The sequence below is a fragment of the Corvus cornix genome, chromosome 1A, assembly GCF_000738735.6.
Source record: "Corvus cornix cornix isolate S_Up_H32 chromosome 1A, ASM73873v5, whole genome shotgun sequence".
In the NCBI taxonomy this organism is placed as follows: domain Eukaryota; kingdom Metazoa; phylum Chordata; class Aves; order Passeriformes; family Corvidae; genus Corvus; species Corvus cornix.
The window spans coordinates 46148594-46171765 of NC_047057.1; the positions used below are offsets into that span (position 1 = coordinate 46148594).

Sequence of the window (23172 nt, forward strand, 5' to 3'; positions counted from 1 at the left end):
AATTCTGTTTTCCAACACTGCAAGTTGCAGTAAGAAAGAACAGACTGCCAGTACATCATGCCTAGCACTTTTCATGATACTGCCCCTTACTCTTTCTAGAAGAAAAATAAGCTGAATCTTCTTGTTTTATCTGCAATTATATTTGCACTCAGTTATTTTTTCTTTATCCAAGATCCCCTTTTCACTGTAAGCTGCTGTTAAAATAGTTGTGTCAATTATATTTAATTGATAAGACACAGTTTCATCCTGTATTTATGTAATACTCCATTAAATGGACAGCTGTCCAAATATATCCTTTTCCACACTTTAAGCTATAAGGTCCATAACATCCTGCCCTACACATAAACCCAATGCAATTTTTAGCAGGGATGTACCAGTACAGGTGAGCTAACACAGCTTTGCCTCAGGACTAAATTATTCGGACATGCAAGTCAGTTTTCCCTCCATGAGTTAGGGAGAAGACATAGTAAAATGCTTTAAAAATTCTTATCAGCACAGTTGCACAGGTTTATGCTGACAGACCAACAGGCTAGGCATTACTTAGGGTTCTTAGAATTCTCCATGGCAGGGAAAGTTTGCAAATTTTCCCATCATTGCTAACACCAGTCACTGGCTGTCAGCAACATTTTCAGCCCTGTGCCAAATATTTCTTCGAAGCAGCATTACGTAATACAATACTTTAAAAAGTGTCAGCAGTTATTGGATTATATATACTCAGAGTTCCATCATTCCAAATAAAACCTCATCTGAAAAAGATTGTAAAATACCCCCCTAGAAGAAAAACTTCAGCACAAGGACATTAATGGAGTATTTTGTCTGGTAAGATTTCAAAACAACATTAATGACTCCAAGATGCTATTTAAAGCAACAGCTCCAGGTCACTGGGCCTAATGCATCCCTAACAGTAAACAACATAGATTCTGTTCATGGTTATTCAAATACCTACAGATGATTTCAACACAGAGGTTTACTTAGCAATGTCTTATCCACAGTTTCCCTATGGACAATTAAGTCAAAATTAAACAGTAGTTGGTTCTTTTTCCTTACTTGTAGCATGATCTTTCATCTCCCCCAGTCCAGTATTAATTCCAGCATCTATCGAACTCATGATTTTATCAATCTACAAAAGAGAGAACAGTGAAACAATTGATGGATCCCATCTTCATTATTTTAGTTTAGCTTTTCATGCATAGATTTGTAGCATTATTACTCTCATTAGGAAAACAACAATCAAAATTGTGAAAACACATAAATCAAAGGTAGACAATTAATTCCTCCACTTTGATTTTTATTTTGCAATATTTGTATGCTAGCAAAAACTAAAGCTTGGGAATAGTATTTCTTTTTCCATGGTAAGTTTCTTTCATATTGATGACTCTGGCCATCTAGGTATAACCACTAGTGGTTTATTTAAGCAATAATATTAATGAATAAAAAATATTAATTTGCATGTTATAAAGTATTTAGAATACGCACAATTAAATCAATTGTTCAATTAATATTTCCAGAGAATTTCCTAGCCCCCTTTTTTTTCCATCTGCCCCACGGGCACTGAATAGGTACAAACACAGCTGTGTCCCCACATACCGCAAAACAACATTCTCTGTGAAACAGCACTGCACCGATCTCAAAACTTACTCGCAAGTTTCTAAGGTATATTGAACTTACTAAGTCAAAACCATTATATCTATTTTATTTTCTGTAAGAATGGAACAAAACAAAAGGTAATTCAAAAGGTTGCTGTGGACTAAGAAGGTAGACAAAGAGAGACACACTTTAATAAGCCTAATATTAGGACTAGTAGGAAAAGTATGTATTAGTCACTGGTGACAGGAGAAAGTCTAGGAATTATGACAGAATCTGCAGATTGAGAATTCATTATATATATATATATATATATATATATATATATATATATATATATATATATATATATAAACTGCACTTTTTTTACTCTTAAGAATAACCAAACCTTGATGACCATGTAGAAAGGCAAACCTGGACCTGACTCTAATCAGGATTTTATCATAACATATCCAAGCTGTAAAGATCAAAACCTGATATCCTTAGTACATTTCCACTGAGAGAGTGTCTCCTTTACAATAAAAAGTGCTTTAAAATGTCCTATCAAATCAGAAATTTAGGCTAGCTTGAAATACTTTCCTAGAAAAATAACCAACCGCATAATCAAACTCTGGGTTCTTTCTGAACACAACAGCACCCTGGAGATAGATGCATTTCCCCATTGTAGTAGTTTTAAAAGGAACTTGCTCACTTCTCTGTAGGAACAGCAAAGACCTAAACATTTCAGACTTAATTTACCTCCATGAGATGGGAACTTCTGTGTCTATGAAAAACTATTTACATTCTTGAAATTCAGCACAGGAAAAACAAATTAAACCTAAAGGTGTCTAAAAGTTAATTTAAATTGAATTCTAAACCTAAAATAAAATCTCTCATATGAGCAAGCATGTGCACTACAAATTCAGTGTGGAAATTTCTCTTAGTAGTCCTGAATTCATTGCAGCTCTAAGAGTACTCCCACTTCACACAGCAGTTAGGTATGTGCCAAGATTTAGTACACAGGCTACATACCAGCTAGAGGATATGATACATAAGGAGGGTTTGTAGAATGCACAATCAACTCTATTGCTGCCATTTTCTCCTGGCTCTTGCTGATGGGCACTGCCATGGTGGAAATAATTAGCAAGTCTATAAACAATAGGCACAGTTAGTAAGGATTTTACCAATTTTATTAGTGTCAGTTAGGGCTTTAGTAGACAATAATTTCAGTGCCACAAAAAATTGCAGAATTACTTCTGGTTAACTTCATTCACTACAGAAACAATAGACTTTATTGAGTGGGCAGCATTTGAACAGAAATGTTTTACATTTTGTGCCAGCTGTTGAGCTATCACGGAGTACACTGTGACATTCTCTCTGAGGCTTTGGAAGAATCACTTTTTATTTTGTCTATGAAACTGAAAACAACAACAGCGTCTTCACAAGACCACAGTATTTAAAAAATGAAAAACTTACTTCTTCCCATTCTGATGTGAAGGAAGGTGTTCTCTCCGAATTTCCTTTGGAGCACTGTGGCTTTGGTGTGGGTTCACTCCAATTGCTTCTTGCTTTTTTATCATTTGGTGGATGGGTGATAAGATTAGAATCAGATTTCGAAACATTTTTGCACAAATGCATTTCCAGCAAAGTCTTTGGTAAAGATCGTATTCTGCCCAGCGTGCACGCTCGCTCCACAAATCCCCCAGTGGTAATAACCCATTGTTCACTTATCCTTGGCGCGCCAACCAGGGTATGATTTTCTGCTGGTTTATTTTTAGTATGAAATATGGTTCTGTTTACAATTGGTGGCTTTTTTTTCTTAACAGGAGGATCAGAGCTGCTTTCTTTCCGTAGTTGTATCTGCTGCGCTGCACTCTTGCTCAAAATGCTTTTCTCTAGTGGCCCACTGCACGGGTTTACTTTGCTGTACAGCTGGAGTGGGTTTTCAGGTGGGTCACATGCAGGTGATGATCCATGAAGTAAACCTGCAAACTGCTCAGCAGGGTGTCCTTCAGGAAGCTCACTTTCAGTGGATGTTTCACCCTGGCAAAGTTGGTCTGAAATGAGAGAGTACCTTGTAAACATAAAAGGGTGATAAAATACTTCAAACTACAAAATCTTTCCTCAAAATTACTTTTTTATGCTGCTTGGTTGTTTCTTATGTAAAGAAACAAAAGACAATTATGACATGAACTGAATTATTATTCTCTTAAAAAAAAAAATCTTAAATTTGACTATTTTATCCTGACTGGTTGAAGAACAGCCAACAATGCTCAGTGCTATATATAAACTCCATGAAAAAAAAATTTATAACATAATATAGGCCATTGCTATTCCATCAACTTGATGATATCTCTTTTAATTTGTATTGAGTTGAAATGTGCACAAATTATACAGTTTAGTATGATGAATTAGGTAGTTAGTTTGTAGGTGGTAAAATACATGAAGAACAAGTATTGTCAGGAGTATTCTTAGTAATTTTTCTTTTTATAGTCTTTATAATAATAGTGAACTTACACTATAATGCCTTTTTACTGACAGTCTCTAAGGACTAGATCTGAGTGTTGTTTTTATTTCTGGGAACTTTTGAGTATAGTAATAATAACCATAGGGGAAAAAAGAATACAAAATCAAGTCTTTTCAAACAAGCTTTATATGTAATTTAGCACATACATACACAAAAAGCAACTGCAGGAAAATGTACTTTTAGGTACAGTTCAGAGTGTATTATTAAAATTTTATAGCTCTTTTTTTACACTTGTTGCTGTAAGGACTAGGAGGGGAAAAAGAAAATAGGCCTGTGTTGCCTCCCTTAAAGTGCTGGTGTGGTTAACATCACTCTATCAACATGGCATTAAGTTAGCATGTTCTAGTCAGAATAACTGTCCCCACTAATGGTCGCATCTGTATAACTACTTCATTAAAGATAAATAAATTCACCTCAGTCTTGCTAGAAGTTGTATGTTCTAGACAGACTCTAACTGTAGGACTGTGTGCACAGCAGTAGTTACCACAAGGAATCAAGCACAGCATCATGTCATAATTTGCAAAGATATTAAGCAGTTTTCTCCGATTAACTAAAATATCTGCTGGCAAAAAAACCCCAATCAAATCTCAAAATATCCCTTCTAAAAGAAAGCAGTGCTTGACTTTATGAATGAAAGAAGAAAGATTTTGGTGTGTACTTCAAAACTTCATCAACTCTTTTACTAGTCAGCAGCTTAAAAATATAAAATTAAATGTTTTTCTTATTTGTCTAAATATCAAAGATATTTGATATATGATATATATATGATTAAATTCCAAGAACCTCAGTAAATATACTTTTCTTCTTTGAGAAACAAGTGACTAGAATATACACTTCAGACATTTTGCAACCAAAAAGATGTGAGGTGTTACAGAGAAAGGTTAAATGTAGGACATGATAGAGCTTAAGGGATCAATAAACCCAGAAAGCTTTGGTTTAGGGGAAAAATTCAGGAAAAAAGGAGGACATGGGGCATTCTCTCTTTGATTTCTGCAAGTTGCTGATTTATACATACGTCTGCAATTTTGCAGGTGAATTCAAAATGAGGAATAAATTATGCAAATAATTATTGGCTTTGGTGCTTTTCCTTTACATGAAAAACTCAGCAGGTGACACTCTGCTCCAGATTAAGACATCTCATTTTTCTACATGGGTAAGAAGCATGTTAGCTCCCACCATAGCCAGAGATTAGATTAATAACATCAGTGGAACCTATCACTCCCTGTACTCTGTTAACTGGGCTGACTACACTGCCAGTGACTTACAGGAGACAGCATTCAGTTTGTGTTCAAATACCTACATTTATATATCTCAGTCAGGAACTGAATCCTATTCTGATGTTTCAGACAGGTATCTTACAGCTGTGTATTGAACTCATTGAAGAGATAAATATTTTTGTCAGGACAACGTAAACCAGGAGGAATAAATCAGGAAAAAGAAAAGCTTACAGACACCTGGATTGAAAGAATTTCACTATCTTTGCTACATCTATATTACTAGATAGCACTGGCCAACAGCTATTGGATCTCAAGGAATTACTAGGCTCATGTCCTATAAGTTGAACTCTCCTCCTTCTCAAGACAGAGGCAGCCTATCCAAATAATTACTGGGAATAGTCTCTGGTCTCAGCTAAAACTTGCACTGTGTCTGGGTACTGTCTAGGTGGGTCTATTCAGTATTGGCCAAAGACTGGGAAAACCCAAACAGTTTAACAGTACAGGCTGCCAAGAACCAATGGCATCTCATGCCCTGATTTTGTTCAATTTACTACTGTAAACAAAGGAAGTTCTTACTGAGAACTCCCATCCCTCTGTGGTCAGTAAATATATGTAGTGACCCCTAGAAAGTGTGTGTGTGTCTCTTACTTTCCAGCAGTGTTGCAGTGACAACATATCAAAACATTAATTCTGGGTTTTTTTGTTAGTCAAAGTGGGAGCAGTTTACCATGTATTCAAAGATTCCAAATATACTACAAGAGCCTTTTTCAGCTTGATCTTTCACAGCAGTTACTGTGCTGTGTACACATAAGTATCTATATTCTACTTTTTATAAGATCACTACTAGTTTTCAAAAACACCCTGTCTGTTTCACTTAATGTTCAGAATGAAGTTTGCTTAATGAAGAAGATGCCCCTCAACATTTTCATAGTATCATAGAATCACAGAACTGGTTAGTTTGGAAAAGGCCTCTAAGAACATCAAGTCCAGCTGTTAAACCAGCACTGCCAAGTCCACCACCAATCCATGTCCCCAAGTGTCACATCTTCACATCTTTTAAGTATCTCCAGGGATTTATATTGTCTTTGCTCCAAAAGAGCGGTACTATTACCTATTTACTGCACAGCACTTAAACTCTTCTTTGAATATCAAGTTATTCAACAGCTTCTCAAATTCTTATGACATCCATTATCTAAGGGGTTCACAAATATGGAATCATGTATCATTTTAAGGTGAGACTGTAATGTGATACTGTACTAATTTGATAAATGGGAGATGAGGCAGAACGATATAATGCTGAAAATGTACAAATGTTTGGGCACCTGATCTGAAATTTCTCAAGATTTTCTTTGTTCAGAGTACTGAACATTTTTTAACACTGAATATTTTCAAAGCATGGTTACTATTCACTTCAGTAGATCCAAAAATCAGACCCCTAATGTGTCAAATTCATCACTCAAAAACCAAGGAACACTGTTAATGGCTACTTGGATAAACTTTGATCTGTCTTGACCAGAGTAATAAAAGCCCTGGCAGAGACAGAGTATTCTCTCTGTTGCTTTCAGCTGCCTCAGTTGTCACTTCTTCTCTTTGATATCTTTTGCTTTCAATAAGAGCTTTGTTAATTATGTGACAAAGTAAGCAAAGATCTCATAGCTATACCTTCTTCACCCCATGATTTTGAGCAATGCAAACCACATCTATACCAGGCAACAAAAAAGACTGGGGCTGTCAGGGAAAAAAAAAAATCCATGTGGTCATGATGAAGGTTAAGAAGCAAGCAGCATTGCATGCTGCACTGCAGCCCTAAAATAGGTTATCCAGAGTGGTGCCATCTGCACCCTTGGAGGGTTTCAAGGCCTGGCTAGGAAAAGACATGTCTGATCTCATGATGACAGTCCTGCTCCAAGCAGGAGGATGGACTAGAAATCCTCCAGACATCCCTTCAAACTGATACTTTAATGAGCCAATTATAATTCTGAATCTTTTGACTTTTAAACTGGTAACTGTTGAGGCTAATGCTCTTTGAATACAGACTTGTATTATTATTTTAGTTTCCTAATGTAGTTAATGCTTAATACTTTTATGTTTAGCAAATAAGGAGAGTACAGAGATGGACTATAGCGCTGCTCTAAACAGTATAGTAGCCAACCACTCACTGTCATGTTCTACAGAAATCATAGAAGGAAAGAAAATAAACCATGCAACATATAATCATAAAATAATTTGCCAGCATAAGCTTTTCTTTCTTGTTGACCTAAGAACTGAAACATGAGATGTTAAATAATGTCTTCAAATTGCACCAATAGCTAAAAATGGAGCTTCATTGTTCATGGGAATATCCACGATCTCCATCTCAAGAACTTAAAGTATGAAAAACTGTACACAGGATAACATAATAGTACTACTACATCCTTGCAAAAATAGTCAACTTTATATTAAAAAAAATTAAATCTTAGCTTTTAATAATTACCCATCTCTGAGATAAGTGGTTTTTCTTATTGTTGCATATTTCTATCATCAATTTCAAGAAAAGTGATACTAAAACCAATATTTCTCCTGAGGTTTAGTAGTAATGCACAAAATGTGATATTTTATATATTATTTTCTGTTTTTAAACATATAAAAACAATTCTTGTTTTGAATATTGCTGTGTATTGAAAAAAACCCATGCTATTGAACCTTTTATTAATTCTTATTTTTATTTCTTATTATTTCAACCAACTTAACTGGCACTAAGAAGTGATATAAACAATTACATCACCTAGGTCTATACTCAGTGAACAGCCATTTAATAATGCCAGAGTTTTTTTCTCACAGGCATTTGAGTAAGCTTTCTGAGAAGGGACTTTAGGAAAGAGGATGGGAATACAAGGGAGAGCAAACAGGAAAAGTTCAAGCTCTTGGACTGAATCCCAGTGGAGAGAAGCATTCAGTGTATAAATATTTTTTTTTTCTTTTTTGCAAATACATTTATTTTTGTAGTTTAAAAAAAAAAAGCCAACAGAAAGAGATCTTGCTTCCTTACCAGATACTGCTTTTCTTACCACTTTATCTTTTTACTTGTAAATAGTATCATAAATACCAAAACATAAACAGATGCCATTTCTACAGAACTTTAGTGTTATTATAAGTGCACGTACAGCTTATCCATCTGAGCAGATTACTTCTGAAAATCACTGTGATACTGCCATATCTGTGCTACGAGGAAAATATTTACATTTGGAACTACAAATAAATTCAGTTGTGCCATAATCTCAAAGCCACAGATACATATTGCTATTATCACCAGTTTATATACAACCAAACTGGTATTTAGGCAGAAGAATGCAATTCAATCAGTTATTTATTTTCACATTGATGCACCCCAGCACAGTTGCTTGTGGTACATATATAGAACTCTATGGAATACCATTTCTCACTTTCAGTATTCGAGAGTTATAATTTACAGATGCTTCATCAAACTCAGATATTTTTTCCTACTTCTGACTCCAAGACTGCAGAGCACATTAAGAAAATCAGAAGCATACTGAATATTGTGAATTTTGCATTCATGTAAAACTGGAAATTGTCTTATTCACATTTGTATCTCAAGAGATTCCATGTTCCAAACTAAAGTACATTCAGGAGAATAACAGTTGTTAATAACACTAATGAAAAGAGCTGTAATAGATAAATTATAATGACAGAGTAAGATCTTTAACAGGCATTGCTGTTGCCATGGCACAAATTTCTAATGTAAAATAAAAATCCACTAGAAAATTGTTCTATAGCTATGGTAACAGCTATATTGCGACACGATTAATCTATTTGAATTCTCTTTTCATTTGATCCAGAAAGATGTTTTTAGCATCACACTTTGCACATGTGTAATATCTGCCCAAAAATGTATTCTCAACTCCCTTTTCCCTACATTCAGTTGATTGCTAAAACCAACAGTCAGAACTGAGTAATATTTGGAAACTACCCTCTTATAGAGGGATGGGTAAGCATATTTGCATAGTAAAGACTGCTTTGCAGACAGTAGAATGCCCTCAGTAGTGAGGATTTCAGCTGCATTGCCAAAGTGATATAAAAGGGCATGATCAGCTAGAAAAGATGCAAGACAGAAAATTCATAGTATTTAAAAACAGAAGTAGAAAAATTCAGGAAGGCATTATTTCATACAGCAAATAACATCAGGCTCTGACAAAGCTACAGCTCTTTGATGGCAGCACATCAGCTGCAGATATCTTAGATGAGGCAGAGCAATGTTTGCTCACTCAAGTAAATGCAATAGCAAGGCACTATGGACCTGGGAGACAGAACAAGAAGACTACTAAGCAAGTAATGAAGACTGTGGGCTTCTACTGTCACCAGCAACAAGACAAGAGGAGCTATAATGTCCAGATTGCAGTTTCTTCTTCTGCTTATTTCTAAATCTGGAGAAACCACCTGAAGGTGGTTGGCAGGGTTGGTGATGATGGACTCCAGGCTCTGTGCCCAGGTTCCAACACCACCAGCTTCTCAAAACCCTTCCCTTAGAAATCACAGTGAGCGTCTCTGTGGGTTGGGAGTTTGCTCTTATAAGCTTCAAAACTGCCAATTCACTTCTTAGTGTCGCAGTCTGCACTTGACTCTGTACTGAGGAGTTTTACTGCCTCACTATCTCTACCTTCATAGTTTCACTGTCCTCATCAGTTTCACAATGACCTATAGGAACTGAAAAGATGAGAAAGATTTTCTGGAAAGAAATCTCCATATGGAGTTTTCTGAACACTGCTTGCCAGCATCTAACGAAGAAAAAAAGCTTTGGGTGAGGAAGGATATTAGGCAGTAATTACTGCTAATTCCAACCACATTATAATGCCTAAATATAGTCCTCTCCCAAATTTTCAGAATAGCAGTGTAATCTGGTACAAACAGAGTTAATTTTAGCTCTTATTGAGCTGTTTTGACTTTTCTGTACATCTTCAGAAATTTTTTTTGATACATGTATATTCCATATTTGAGGAGGACAGAAATGTAACTTTCACAATCACATAAAGGGTTAACCTTTTACTGCAAAATTCAACACAGACAAAAATAAAGAGCTGCAGCTGCCACCTCCATAATGCCGTTTCCATGAGGATTTCTTTCTATGTGACTATATAAGGCATGGTTCCTAGACATCTTAAAGACAGACAGGCTCTCCTGAACAATCACATTTTACAGCACAAAATTCTGCCTTATGCCTGCACATCAAAATAAGGATTCTTCAGAAAAATAACATGCTAACATTTTTATGGACTAAGCATATCAGACAGATAAAATAATGGTCAACACCCCTTAGGTGAAATAGTGGACAAATTTAAGACTCACATTCAAGCTAAAATTCTACTGGAATTTTTCAGCTCTGCCATGCAGCAAAAGTAAAAAAAATAAACATCTCAGTGTTTCTTTGCAACTTTCAGTGAATCTTGCATAAGAAATTCTGAGAGATGAATGGCAGTGGATGTAAAATGTAATTTTGCAGAAAGATCACATATAATCGCATTGAGAAATTCTGTGGTGATCTCTTTTTGCAGCAGAAAGCAGTTGAGTGGGTTGTGGCTGTGCTCAGAAAGTACATGTTAATTTGACAATACAGTACAGCAGGGAAGAGTAAGTCAAGAGGAAAACTTGGTGACAATAACCAAAATCAGCGTAAAGCAATATCAATGTGATAGATGAGCTTCTGAAACCATATCCTTTTGTTGAAGACTGTAAAAAACCCTGTTACATGTTCCACTCCTGATATTTCACACATGCAAAGAAGGAATGACAAATTCCTCCACCAAGTGGGAACAAAACTTACTAATATTCTAGGCAAAAAAATCCGGTAAAAAATAATGGATGGTTCTTACAATAATGTTTCTAAAAGGAGACGTTGCACAACAATGTCATTTACAAGGAATGATTTGCCCTAGTAACAACTCAGTTTCCCCCAACATGAGACACGACCAGAAAGCAAACAAAGTGTATGTTCTGTCATTTGCACTGACCATACATTTATCTTTTCTAATCTTAGTAAAGAATGTATTTCTGATCAGAGTAGTATTTTTAAGATACTTCATCTTGTCTCTTTCCTCATTCCACATAAAAGACCTATGCTCTGTTTCAACTTATGTTTCAAATCCAGAAAGAATGGAATTGGTGTTTTCACAAGAAATAATGTAAAATAAAGGCCCCCTATCCCAAATGGCCTCTTCCAGTTTTTGCTAAAACTCTTGTTAGGTAGTAGCAATAAAGCTGTAAGGGACAAAAGCGTACAAAATTTAAGAACGTCTAGAAAATATCTCTGGCTGTAGAATGAAAACTCAGTTCTAGATGTAGGTACATATACAGTCATGGAAAATTACATCCAGCTTTTCAAATCTATGTGGAACATTTACTGAAATTTTATGTAATTGCTTACATGTGACTGTATTGAAACTAATCACTAAAAATCATAGTCTTTTAGGAAGCTTGCAACTCATCACATCTTTTTAGTTATAAATATGGAGTGGGGAAAGTGGGAGAATAAAAAATAGATTAACTGTATTTACTTTCTCCTAATGATTTATTTGGGGGTTGTAAACGTGAGAGGAGAACGATTTAAATTCTTTTGAAAAGTATTTACAAAACATGAATGATCTTTAAAAAAATCTACACAATTATGTGCAAAATAATTTAGCTAAGAATAGTAACTTTCTAGGCATATTGACAATCTCTAAAAGTTGTTTACTTTAAATAACTGTATTTACTTTAAAAAGTAATACACACAGAATGCTTAAAAACGGATGTGAAAAGAAGGGCAGAGATTCAGGCAGCTAAACGCAGACATACATGGCCATTTTAGACACTAGAGGGTATCCAACGTGACTGCAAGGGCTGACAGGTGTGACACACAGCTTGCAAAACCTTGTCTTTCTTGTGAAGCAGGAAGAGGTCAGAACCAGTATTTGTAGTATCCAAGTTGGTCTAGACATCTGTTTTAGCACATAAATTGTTTCTTAGAGGTCAAAGGGTAGCAGACAAGGAGTACTGAAGGTAGATGTAGAGAATACATCTCAAAGAATCCTTTACTGTAGAATAAATAATTTCATATGTGCACACACCCCACTTCAGATGACTTACACACACTTTAGATAGGAGCTGAAAACTTGTTACTATTTTAAGTAATGATTGTTGATACTTCTACCAAAACAGCCATCAGGTTAAGAGGCCAGATTACCTGAGCGGCACAGAGCATGAAATGTTGGCAGACCCCAGGTATCAGTTTAGGATATTTTGGAAATATATGTCCATTTGGAACATGGAATTAACCTGCTCTGAATTAACTAATACTGCTAGGAGAGTCAATGTGTAGCTTTATTAAGCTGCTAGGATGCAGAAAAGCACTTGCTCAATTTTAGATACAGCTAAAGGAAAAACAACCATTAGACTACAGCTGCTCAGAAATGGAAGAGCGGGGAGCAGAGTTGGAAGACAATTACAAACTTTCATGCTCCATAACAAATAACACTTTATTAAGTTCTCCTACTAAATAAACACAATCAAATAAGCTAAAATATTATGAGAAATTGTATGAATCATCAACTAGTTGCAGGGTAGAAGCTCCCACAGAGACAGAGAGGCACAGTTTTAAGTAATTAAAACCCCTCTTACACAACTGGCTGGAAAGTCACACAACACAAATACTACACATAGAAACCCTGAATGATTTATCTTCTGTTAGGATTACAGAAGAGTTAGAGGACAGTTTCATCTAATGAATAGCTGTGGCAACAGAAAATGTTATCACTCACCCAACTGCTCTTCAGAGAGAAGGGATGCCTTAACAGCTACACAATCAAAGCTGGGTGTAATAACAGCCTCTGATCTGCTTATAGGGCTGATCAGCTGCCACAGTTTGGGTAGACTAGTTGAGTTCACCTGGTTTATTTTGCTTGAGATGGATTAAAGGTTCTCACAGAAATGCTTCTGCTGAAGCCAGATCTGGGGACAGTCTATGAAAGAAGTGCAATGATCCAGAGGTGCTGACCACACCTTCAGCTGCTCCCACAGAATTCTACCGTTCATGAAAGGATGATAGTTCTCTGCAAAATAAGGGTCAGCTGTCCTCTGAAATGCAGCAGGCAGATATCCCCCTCAGGCACCAAATAGCTCTGCTTTTCTAATATGTTACACCTACTAAGTATAACATTTTCTTAAGTAGGGTTAATAATGTGCATGAGGATAATAAATATTAGCATGGTCTAATAAAGAGGACTAATTTATCAAGCTGAAAGCACTAAGATGGTACAGCTTTCAAAAACATCCTCCAGACCAGTAGAAATACATACATAAATTTTTTAAGAGTCCAGGAACTGTAAATAGGAAAACAGAAACTGAGTCTAAGGGATCAGAAAATAGACTAATATTTGTGGGAATGATACCGTTCTAGTCCCATAATTGATAGACCAGATTCTGTTCAGGTAACAGTCTGATCAGAACACCAGGAATAATAGATGGTAGAAAACTCTTCCTTACCAAAGAACCTCATCAAGTCATTGGCACATCTTTAATAAGTAAATGAAACTTCCTTACTATGTAATTAAATACTTTGGATTTAGAAAACACCTTTTTTGATCATGAGTTATTTACTTAACATCTACAATGCTTCAAGACAGGTGATAACAGCTCATTAGGTCCTTAAACCAGATACATCTGAAGCAAGGCAGCCCTAGGATGTTATTATTGCTTCATTCTGCTCTAATTTATTTATGTTACACTTGGTATCATCAATAATTATGTTTACCTGCAAACTAAGGACTCAAACCAGGCATATCTGATCCTCCTATCATTTATGTATTTCTGCTATTTAAGCAAGTGTTCTTACATTTCACCCGAGGAAGAGATGAAGAGACAACAGATCATGTTTTCTAGATATGTGGATGGGAAGACTCTCCATCAACAGGGAAGTTCCTTGCAAGTGCAAGGTGAAGAGATACAGCAAATTACCTAACTTACCACACACCCAAGAGAAATGAGTGTGCAGAAGTAGTTCGTTAAGTCAATCCTAAGTAACAAATAATTGCAGAAACAATATTACAGTTGTTTTAATTAGCATGTTCTTCATTTGGAATAAATTGGAAATCAGGTGATCGGGGTCTCCTGAGAAATTTAAACAAGTCACTTTTGCTCTCTTTCTAAAAGCAAACAAGCATGACTAGCAGCTCAGCATATCAGATAGCATTGTAAGAGATATATCAGAAAAAGAATCTGCAGATGATTTCTTTCTTTTTCTAGATTTTGTTGTTGAAATAATGAGAAATTACCATGAAAACATTTTAATCACTTTTCTGATTAAAAGTGGGAAAATGCTTTTTTTTTTTTTTTTTTTTTTTTTTTTTTTTTTTTTTTTTGTAAAAATAGGAAAGAGAGAGAAGAAGGGAAGGCAGAGAGAGAACAGGAGGAAAGAAAGAAGCCATTCTGATGACCACAGATAGTAAACCCAGAAACTCTTGATGAGACTTTCAAATTACAGTTGGTCCCAAAAAGGACTTTTTAAAATGTGCATTGTGGTTTTATGCTTGTTTTTTTTTTTTTTAATTAGCTTGCAAAAATCTTATGAAGATACAAAGATGAAATGTCTAGTATTTAGCCAATGCTGGTTCCCTGAAAGCATTTTTATGGAAACACCTATTATAAAGAAGCACAGTAAAAAAAAGAAGTAAAGATGGTCACTCCTGGAATAGGCTGCCTTGAAAATGATAGTGTTATTAGCATTTTAGATTAAGTTAGTTAATTATTCTGCCTGTTTGCACCAACCTAAATGAAAGAAGGCTGATGAGGGTAGTGGGAATAAATGACATGCATTAGGTATTTCCAAGGAGAATGACAGGAGTTCTTAAATGAACAAGGAGTCACCTACCAAGTGGGTCATGTGTACTGGCCTCTTTCTAGCCCAGTGTTCTGGTTTGGCCAAATTTTAAAATATTATCCTCTGAGAGAAGGCAGGTCACCATCCCTCCCCACCAGGTTCGGGAAAAAGAAATTTTCCTCGAAGGAAAGTGAAGGAGATAAAAACTATTTATTTAACAAACACATGGGAAAAGAAAATAATGCTAAATAATAAAATCTTCCGCTGTGTAGGAAAAAACCTGGGAAAGTGTTCGAGTCCTCCCTTTGGTCTCCTCGGAGCTGGGGCTTGGCCCAGGGCCAGGCCCTCTGTGCCCGGTGGAAAGTCCTCCTGACGTGTTCTGATATTGAAGCAGTCCAGCAGAAAAGGGAGAAAATCCGAAATTGCAGGGAAGGAAAAAAAGTTCAACTCTCAGTCTCTCTCCGGAGAAAAAGAAGCTGAACCACTGGCCAAAAGCTGACTGGAAAGCAGCAAGCCGGCTGCTTCCTCCCTCCCCTGCCGCGGCTGGAAAAAAAAGCGCTATCTCTGTGTGACTTTGAACAAGCTGCAAACTGCTTTGAAAAAGTTTTGCTCAGTTTTTCCTTCCCCCTCTCAGGCTCAGTTTAGAGGCATAGAAAGGCACAAAAATTAATTTCTGGGCATAGGGCAGCGATATGGGATACACATCATAAAGTCACCCCAAGACACCCAGTTAACAGATAACTGCATTTTCTTCAAGTCTTTAGATGGAAAAGAAGGCACTAAGCTATTAAAATCTTCTCTGCTTAGAGAACACCTGGGGGGCCAGAGTTTAAAATCACTGGGACAGCTACAGTACTGGTAAACAAAGAATAAATCTTCAGAGAGAAAAGAGTCATATATACCTTTGGTTTTTTTGAAAGCAGCTTCCTTTCTTCCAAGTATAACTTGGACAAGTTTTAAAAAACCCCAAAACCATCTACACATATATGAGGATATACTATGTGTTTCTAAACCAAAACTAACTCCACAGATATGAAAATTGGCAAGTGAAGTTTAAAAGTAAATTTTAAGTGAAACTTGACTTAAGTTCACCTTGCAGTCAGACTATCAATATGAAGACTAAAAGTCTTGTCACTTGTAAGTGCTTTCAAATTATCTCTAATCAATCTGAACTTCAATTTTTTTTGTCACTTTATAGAATCCCAAGACATGCAGTAATCACCACAGAGAAGTGCAGAAGTTTCAATCAAAATAACTGCCTGCTTCTTAAAAATGGCATCTTTCTTCTACATCAGGTAAATCCCACTTTATACTGAAGCCAATACAGCAATGTTTATCACAGCAAAGACAAAGATTCAGAGCAAGTCAGTAATTTCCAAGGTCTGATTCTTCTTGTCAGTTTTTGAAGTCAATTAATTGAGGAAGACTATTAGAAAAGAAAGACCAACACACCTGTATGACTTTACTTCACAGTTCTCAGGTGAAGGGTTGCAGAGCAGTATTCTTCCCCTACATGGCTAATCCTATAAGAACTCCTGTGGGAAAGTAAGAATTCTGAGCGTTGTGGTATGAGTTCTTAATTTATCTTGGCAGTTAGAGAGATTGACTCATAGAAAATAAAAATATTTCATCTTAATTGTGGGGATGGAGGTATTGCTTTACACCAAGATGTGAGTGGTCTATGGTGAGGAGGTGATTTTGCCTCTACTCCACTCTGGTGAGACCCCACCTCGAGTATTGGATCCAGCTCTGGAGTCTTCAGTACAGAAAAACACGGACCTGTTGGAGTGGGTGCAGAGGAGGGCCACAAAAATGATCAGAGAGGTGGACCACCTCTCCCACGAAGACAGGCTGAGAGACTCAAGGCTGTTCAGCCTGGAGAAGACTGCGTGAAGACATTATTGTGGCCTTTCAATAATTAAACAGGGATTAGAAGAAAGATGGGGTCAGAATTTTTAGTACAACCTGTAGCAGTATGTCGTGGTTTTCAACTAAAAGAAGGTATATTCATACTAGATATAAAGTAGTTTTTTACAGTGTGGGTGGTGAAACACTAGAACAGGTTTCCCAGAGAGGTGGTGGATGCCTCATTGCTAGAAACATTTGAGGCCAGTCTGGATGGGGTTTTCACCTGGTCCAGTAGAAGGTGTCCCAGCACATTGCACAGGTGTCCAACTGGATGACCTTTAAAGATGCCTTCCAACCCAAACCATTCTATGAATTTTAAAGTTAGGCATCAAAGGTCCCCAGCTGATTAAAGTGGACCAGAGCTTAAGGCAGTGCTGGCCTGTCTTCTTCAGAAGCTGACAGGTGTGCTACAATGTCTTTTAGAAAAACACACAATTTTGTATTTGGTAACACAAAATCATGAATTTGGGGTCAGAAAGTGCCATTTCCATCTGCCCTGCACATAAGAGCATAGAACAACGAGGTTCATCTCCCTGAATATATCTGATACTAAGACACTAAGTATGGAAATCAGTTTTCAGTTTTAATCATGGGATGGTTCTTTCACAAATTAGTGTTTGTTGAATTATTTTTAAAAGGCAAAGCCCCTATAAACTCACTTTATTTCTATTTCACACTGCATTCATATATGGAATATACAAAAAGGCTGCTTGAAGATACCTAAAAAAGAAACCAACCAAGAAGAAAAAACTTAAAAGAAGAGCTACAATACTGGAAAAAATTAAAAATATTCTAGAAGAGCAAGCAAGAAAATGAGAGTGGTAAAACACAGAAGCAGAAGTCAAGGGGGAATATGAATTATAGATATAGATACACATATATATTAACAGTTCTATATGGTTATATATACATATTAATAGTTCCAGGGAACTATTACCAGAACTACACTACTTGACAAGTGCTTTCAGTCTTCTTGCCACATCTGCCACATCTCTTGTCAAGAGTCTCCTTTGATGAAAATAACTGAAATCAGACATCTCTGTCTTTCCTTTCTGCTATGTTCCTTGCTCATATTATCACAGCCACAGCAACTCTAAATTACTGCCCAGGTACAAGCTGAGGTTTTCAAATACTTGTTTCAAATACTTTTTTGTTTCTCTATAGAGAAAGAGAACTACAGGGAGTTTTTATTTTTTACTGTGCATCTTGCCTGAAGCCAATCATATTTAAACGCTACTTTTCTTACACAAATAACAATGACATTATTTTCTGTACCACATTTTATTTTCCTGCTTTAATTAAACCTATAGATTTGTCATTGGCAATTTCTGGACTAAGTCACAACAATGTTCTCAGTATCACAATCATGACAATCATGGGAAAACTTATGACAAAATCAAGGACAAATTTACACTAGTAAAGTACCTTTGAAAAACTATGTGTTTACTCAAATGGAATAGAGTAACCCCAAATACCTTTTAGTTATTCATTTTAGATGGGGTTTTTTTGCTAACTTAATTTCGACAGATGTCTTTTTTTTTTTTTTTTTAAATGAAGGCATCTCACATGTTTAGCTGTGCCAACAGTGAGTTTTCTTAGCATATTCCATATTCACTCAGCAATCCTTTCAGCTGTGCCATGTGGGAAGCTCAGCCATGCTGTTCTGAGTTGTAAACCAGGTTGTAAAATCAAGGCTATTGCTAAGCAAAGATAGCCTTCAGTCATGAAGGCAGAATTTTTTCAAAGTCATCAAAGACACCTTCTCAGTCCTTATATACTTCTTTGGTGTGCAGTCTTACACACGGTGTGTGTTTTGACTCCTGAAGGAGGATTAGTGGGCTTCAGATAAAAGTGCGGTGTCCCAAGTGTTTTCTTCAGTCACTGTAATTTTCCAGAATAATTTGAAAACAAACGAAGAAACATCACTCCAAACCTAACAAAAGAGTACAAAGCACAAAGCTGGAAGCCAACCTTCTGGCATAGCTGGAAGCAGATACCAAGATCATACCTGAATCCTGGACTAACACAAGGAGAAGTCACCACTTTGGGAGAATTCAAATAATATCTGAAAAACTAAGGGCAGAGGAGGCAAAGTTCAACCAAACAAGTGGAAAGAAGACAGAAGGGGTCAAAGAGAAGGAACAAAATACTGAAGGTATTTTTAGCCTGTTTCATGAATCTATGCCTTTCTTGTGAAGAGTTGGCCTATACTGGACAAAACAGAACAAAAATCAAAAATCCCAAACACACATGTCCATTACTACATAGACTTATATTTGCCATCACAAATGTTGTAAATTGGAAGGCAGCAATACACACTTACAGAACCTACTTTTCCTTTCGCTAACTTTATAGAGAGAACCCCAACCTAAAAATGTTAGTTTCATTCTAAATCCTCATGAGATTGAAAATGTATTCATGGAGATTGTACACCTAAGAAACACATTGGGATAGAGGGAAAAAAGGAAAATAGCTTAAGCAGGTAAAGAAGTCATTGGGTTCTATCACTTTAAAGAATATTACAGAATCTTGGGATGAATTTCAGCCTTTTCCCAATGCCTTTCAGCCTTTTGACAAAAAGGTTATTTGATGAGCTAGGAAATTATGTACGCTATCAACTGCACTCTTCAGAAAATAGAAACACTGCTAATATGCAGATCCAATATTTGTGACAGAGCACAAGAAATGTGTGGAAAAGCTATGCTTGAGATTGTTATTGTTCTGTTTTCCCTACAACTTCAAAGCCAGCTAATACAATTAGACTCCCACATACCCTTAAATTTAATGGGTGAATGAGACAGACTTCTTTCTCAATATCATATAGAAACACTATGACTGATTTGGAAGCATTATCCATAACTGAGTGCTAGGTGTGACTCTCATTCCTTACACACCCTCAACACCACTAAAGCATACTTAACATTAGGATGGCACACAGAGCCTTTACTGGGGCACTCTCAGCAGCATCAGGAGCACTTAATTGACAGCTGTGATCTTAGCAACACCAAGAATAAATTTTTAGATGTAGTAGATCATCTCTCACATCCCACTCCAGTGACACAGCTGGCACTGTCATCGGCCACATCTCTACATCTCTGGTGGCCTACAAGCATTTGCTTCTCAACATCCTGTCTCCACCCTGAAGCTATCTTCATACAAAAGAAATTCCCTTCCCACAATTTCAATGGGAATGCTGCAGATCTGTCAGTAAGTTGATGGTAATTTTTTTTTTTTTTCATAAATCTGACATCATGACAAATTTCCACTCTCCTAATTAAAAAGTAGCTTTCAAGGTAACAACTCTTTTTTCTTGAGAATGTGGGAATGCAATGGTGCTTTCTTGGAAAATGTCTTTGCATATGTGACACAGACTAGCTGAATAATAATAATAATGATTCAACTACATTCACAAATATGAAGCCATTTTGTGTTGACATATATTTTTTTTTTCACAGTAGAGCATTCAAAACCTACTAAATCAAAACTAGAATAAAGATTTTACCTATTTAGAAAGAAACTTGATTTTTATATAAGCCACTGGAGAGGAATTGATTTTCTTGAAAGAGATCAATTATTTATTAGGATTTTACAGACTCTCAAGAATCACATAAATCAAGAGACTAACATATTTTTCATTTATTTTTGAAGTAATTTTTTTTTTAAGTATGAACAAAGAAAAATGGAATATAATTTAAGCTTCTAGTCTTAGTTTCAAACTAAGGCTGAGTCATAAAATCACTGAAGACAGCTGTAATGATATAAAATTTACTGTGTACCAGCTGTTCACTGAGAGTATTACGTTAAGAAATTACCCCTTCCAAATATAAATTGTGGCATCCAGTGAAAAATCTGAACTACCTGACGTGGTAATTTCCCTTCTACTGAGGGGACATAAGGTTCTACACAACTCCTTCTAGATACAAAAGAGGATAGATAGACTGTTTATGAAACATAGAAAATGTATTCATTATCTGGTTTAATGGCAAATTTTCTTCTGGTCTGAGAGATGCTGTAGCTGCCAGAAAAAGGTTTAAGAAGTTAAAACTAATTTGAAGAAAATAAGAGTTTGCATTGAAATTCTGTTAAATACTCCTCTGCTCTAAGTATTAATGCAAGTGTACACTAGAAACAAACTCTGCAGACATGAACACTTCAGAACTGTCTTGTTTAATGGCTGGATACTTGCATGCCTACAGAACATCCACAAAAATCACTTTCTTGTAACTTAAAACAAATGCCTTTGCTTGAATCAAGTTCTCTCATCAGTATTTAACATTGCAGCTGAATCACACCAAGGGGGCAAAGAAGAGATAGGAAAGGTCAGCAGGAATTTCCTCAGCTGCAATAACACCAATCCTTCTAAAGGGCTTTAAGACCTGCTAAGGAAAACAGCACTGTAGGAAAGTTAAGTATTACCACCGTCTTTTAAGATGTTTATCAGACTTCACCATAAACCCTGAATTTTTCAGAAGTTCTTTAAGAATGCTTATACTGTGGTTTTGTACTTCTCTAATGTTTGTAGGAATCTTTTTTTAGCATGAAAGGAACTGAATGTATGTGAAAACAAATTTAACCACAGAGTATACAAAGTGTCATTATATATATAGTAAATTGAAAAATTGGAGAATGTTTTATAAAGCCCTCTGGCTATAATAATGATGTGTTACTCCTAGGCACACATACTTGAAAAGAAAATGGTTATGGTTTAACTCAGCAGAATGAATTTAAAATATTTAAAAGATTTGAATGATTAAATATTATTTTGCAAAACATGATTTTTCACACAGTATGATACAATGAATTTAAATCAGAGGCAGATGGTACACAGCATTCTCACTGAGAGGACTGATATGTCAGACAATTTTGTGTTTTGTTCTGTTTAAGATCAACAGGGTCTCTAGGGTCGTCAAAAGTCATTTTATATTGGAAGGGGAGCTAGAAATATGGTGTTCACTTAAAACATTTATTTACTGTGCAGCTGTATACAGAAAAGGGAGGAGAAAAACTGCATCAGGAGTCCGTAATGTTGGCATGAATGCCAGGTTCAACTAAATACCTTGCCCTTTTATCATCTTTCCCACAGCAGCCCATCTAGCTTTTAGAGTTCCATTCATCGCTCTTTTTTTGGTAATAAAACCAATATTCATATTCTTTAATGCTGGCAAGAAAATCCTCCCCAAAATCCCCAAATAATCTCTGCAAATATAACCTTATTTCAGAAGCTGTGGCTGGCTCACTAACTATGACAGAGATAACCACTGACCATAAAGTTTTCTAAAAAACAAAGCAGTATTTTTTGAGAAGAGACATTTTCAATAAACTATCTAGGTAACTAGGCAGTCATTGAGCTTACTGCCTAGATCCTGATATGATTTAAGGTCATCTGAGTAACCTAAAGAATTTAATTCCATATGAAAAGTAACATCCCTTGAGATTTTATACCTGTGAGAGCTAACCTTAGAAAATATGAGAGTTGAGACTCTATCAATCCAGCTATGAAACTTCCATTTAAAACACTGTTCTTAATTGTCCCACTACACAGCTCCTGCTTCCAAAACACGGTGTCAACCCTGTGCCATACAGCCTTTCCTCATTGCTCCAAGTTATGACCCCAAACCATATCATCTGCCTCCTCCTCTCCTACACATTTCATTTTTCCAGAAACTGACTCAATCCCTCTGCTTTCTTACACTTCTTATCTAATTTCCCTACCGAGGAAAGCACACCAATAAGCAATGCTGCATAGCTGTGGAACATGCTTTATCTAACTCTGAACACAATGCAATGCAAAAATAGAAGCCCAGGTGCAAAATACAGCCTTCTATGTCAATATATTTTTTGTCTATTTAGTGTGCTCTCTCAGGACTAACAGGTCCTCACACAGGTCTGCAGGTTAATTGTTTCTATGTCCTGAATTGCTGGGTTTATCTTCATACGTTCATTGTACAACACAGAAATATTGTGCAATGGAGACAATACTGACCTCTTTAAGATGGTATAAGAAATAATTAATAAAAATACATGTTTTAAAACACAGATATTGCTCCACTTTTACTACTATCATTAGTATTAAAGATTATCCAACTATCTTCCAAGCTGTTTCTTTACTGAAT

General features: G+C 36.1%; 1 protein-coding gene across 8 annotated transcripts in view; it reads right to left on the minus strand.

The window, feature by feature from the left end:
* Window positions 1-23172, minus strand: part of ANKS1B (ankyrin repeat and sterile alpha motif domain containing 1B) — a 413633-nt gene that overhangs the window by 213157 nt on the left and 177304 nt on the right. For all 8 annotated transcript variants that reach the window (XM_010410776.4, XM_039571472.1, XM_039571471.1 and 5 more), the window contains exons 13-14: window positions 3040-3620; window positions 1048-1120 (exon numbers count right to left, since the gene is read on the minus strand). In XM_010410776.4, coding sequence (XP_010409078.1) covers window positions 1048-1120; window positions 3040-3620 — 654 coding nt within the window. The remainder of the gene's footprint in view (window positions 1-1047; window positions 1121-3039; window positions 3621-23172) is intronic.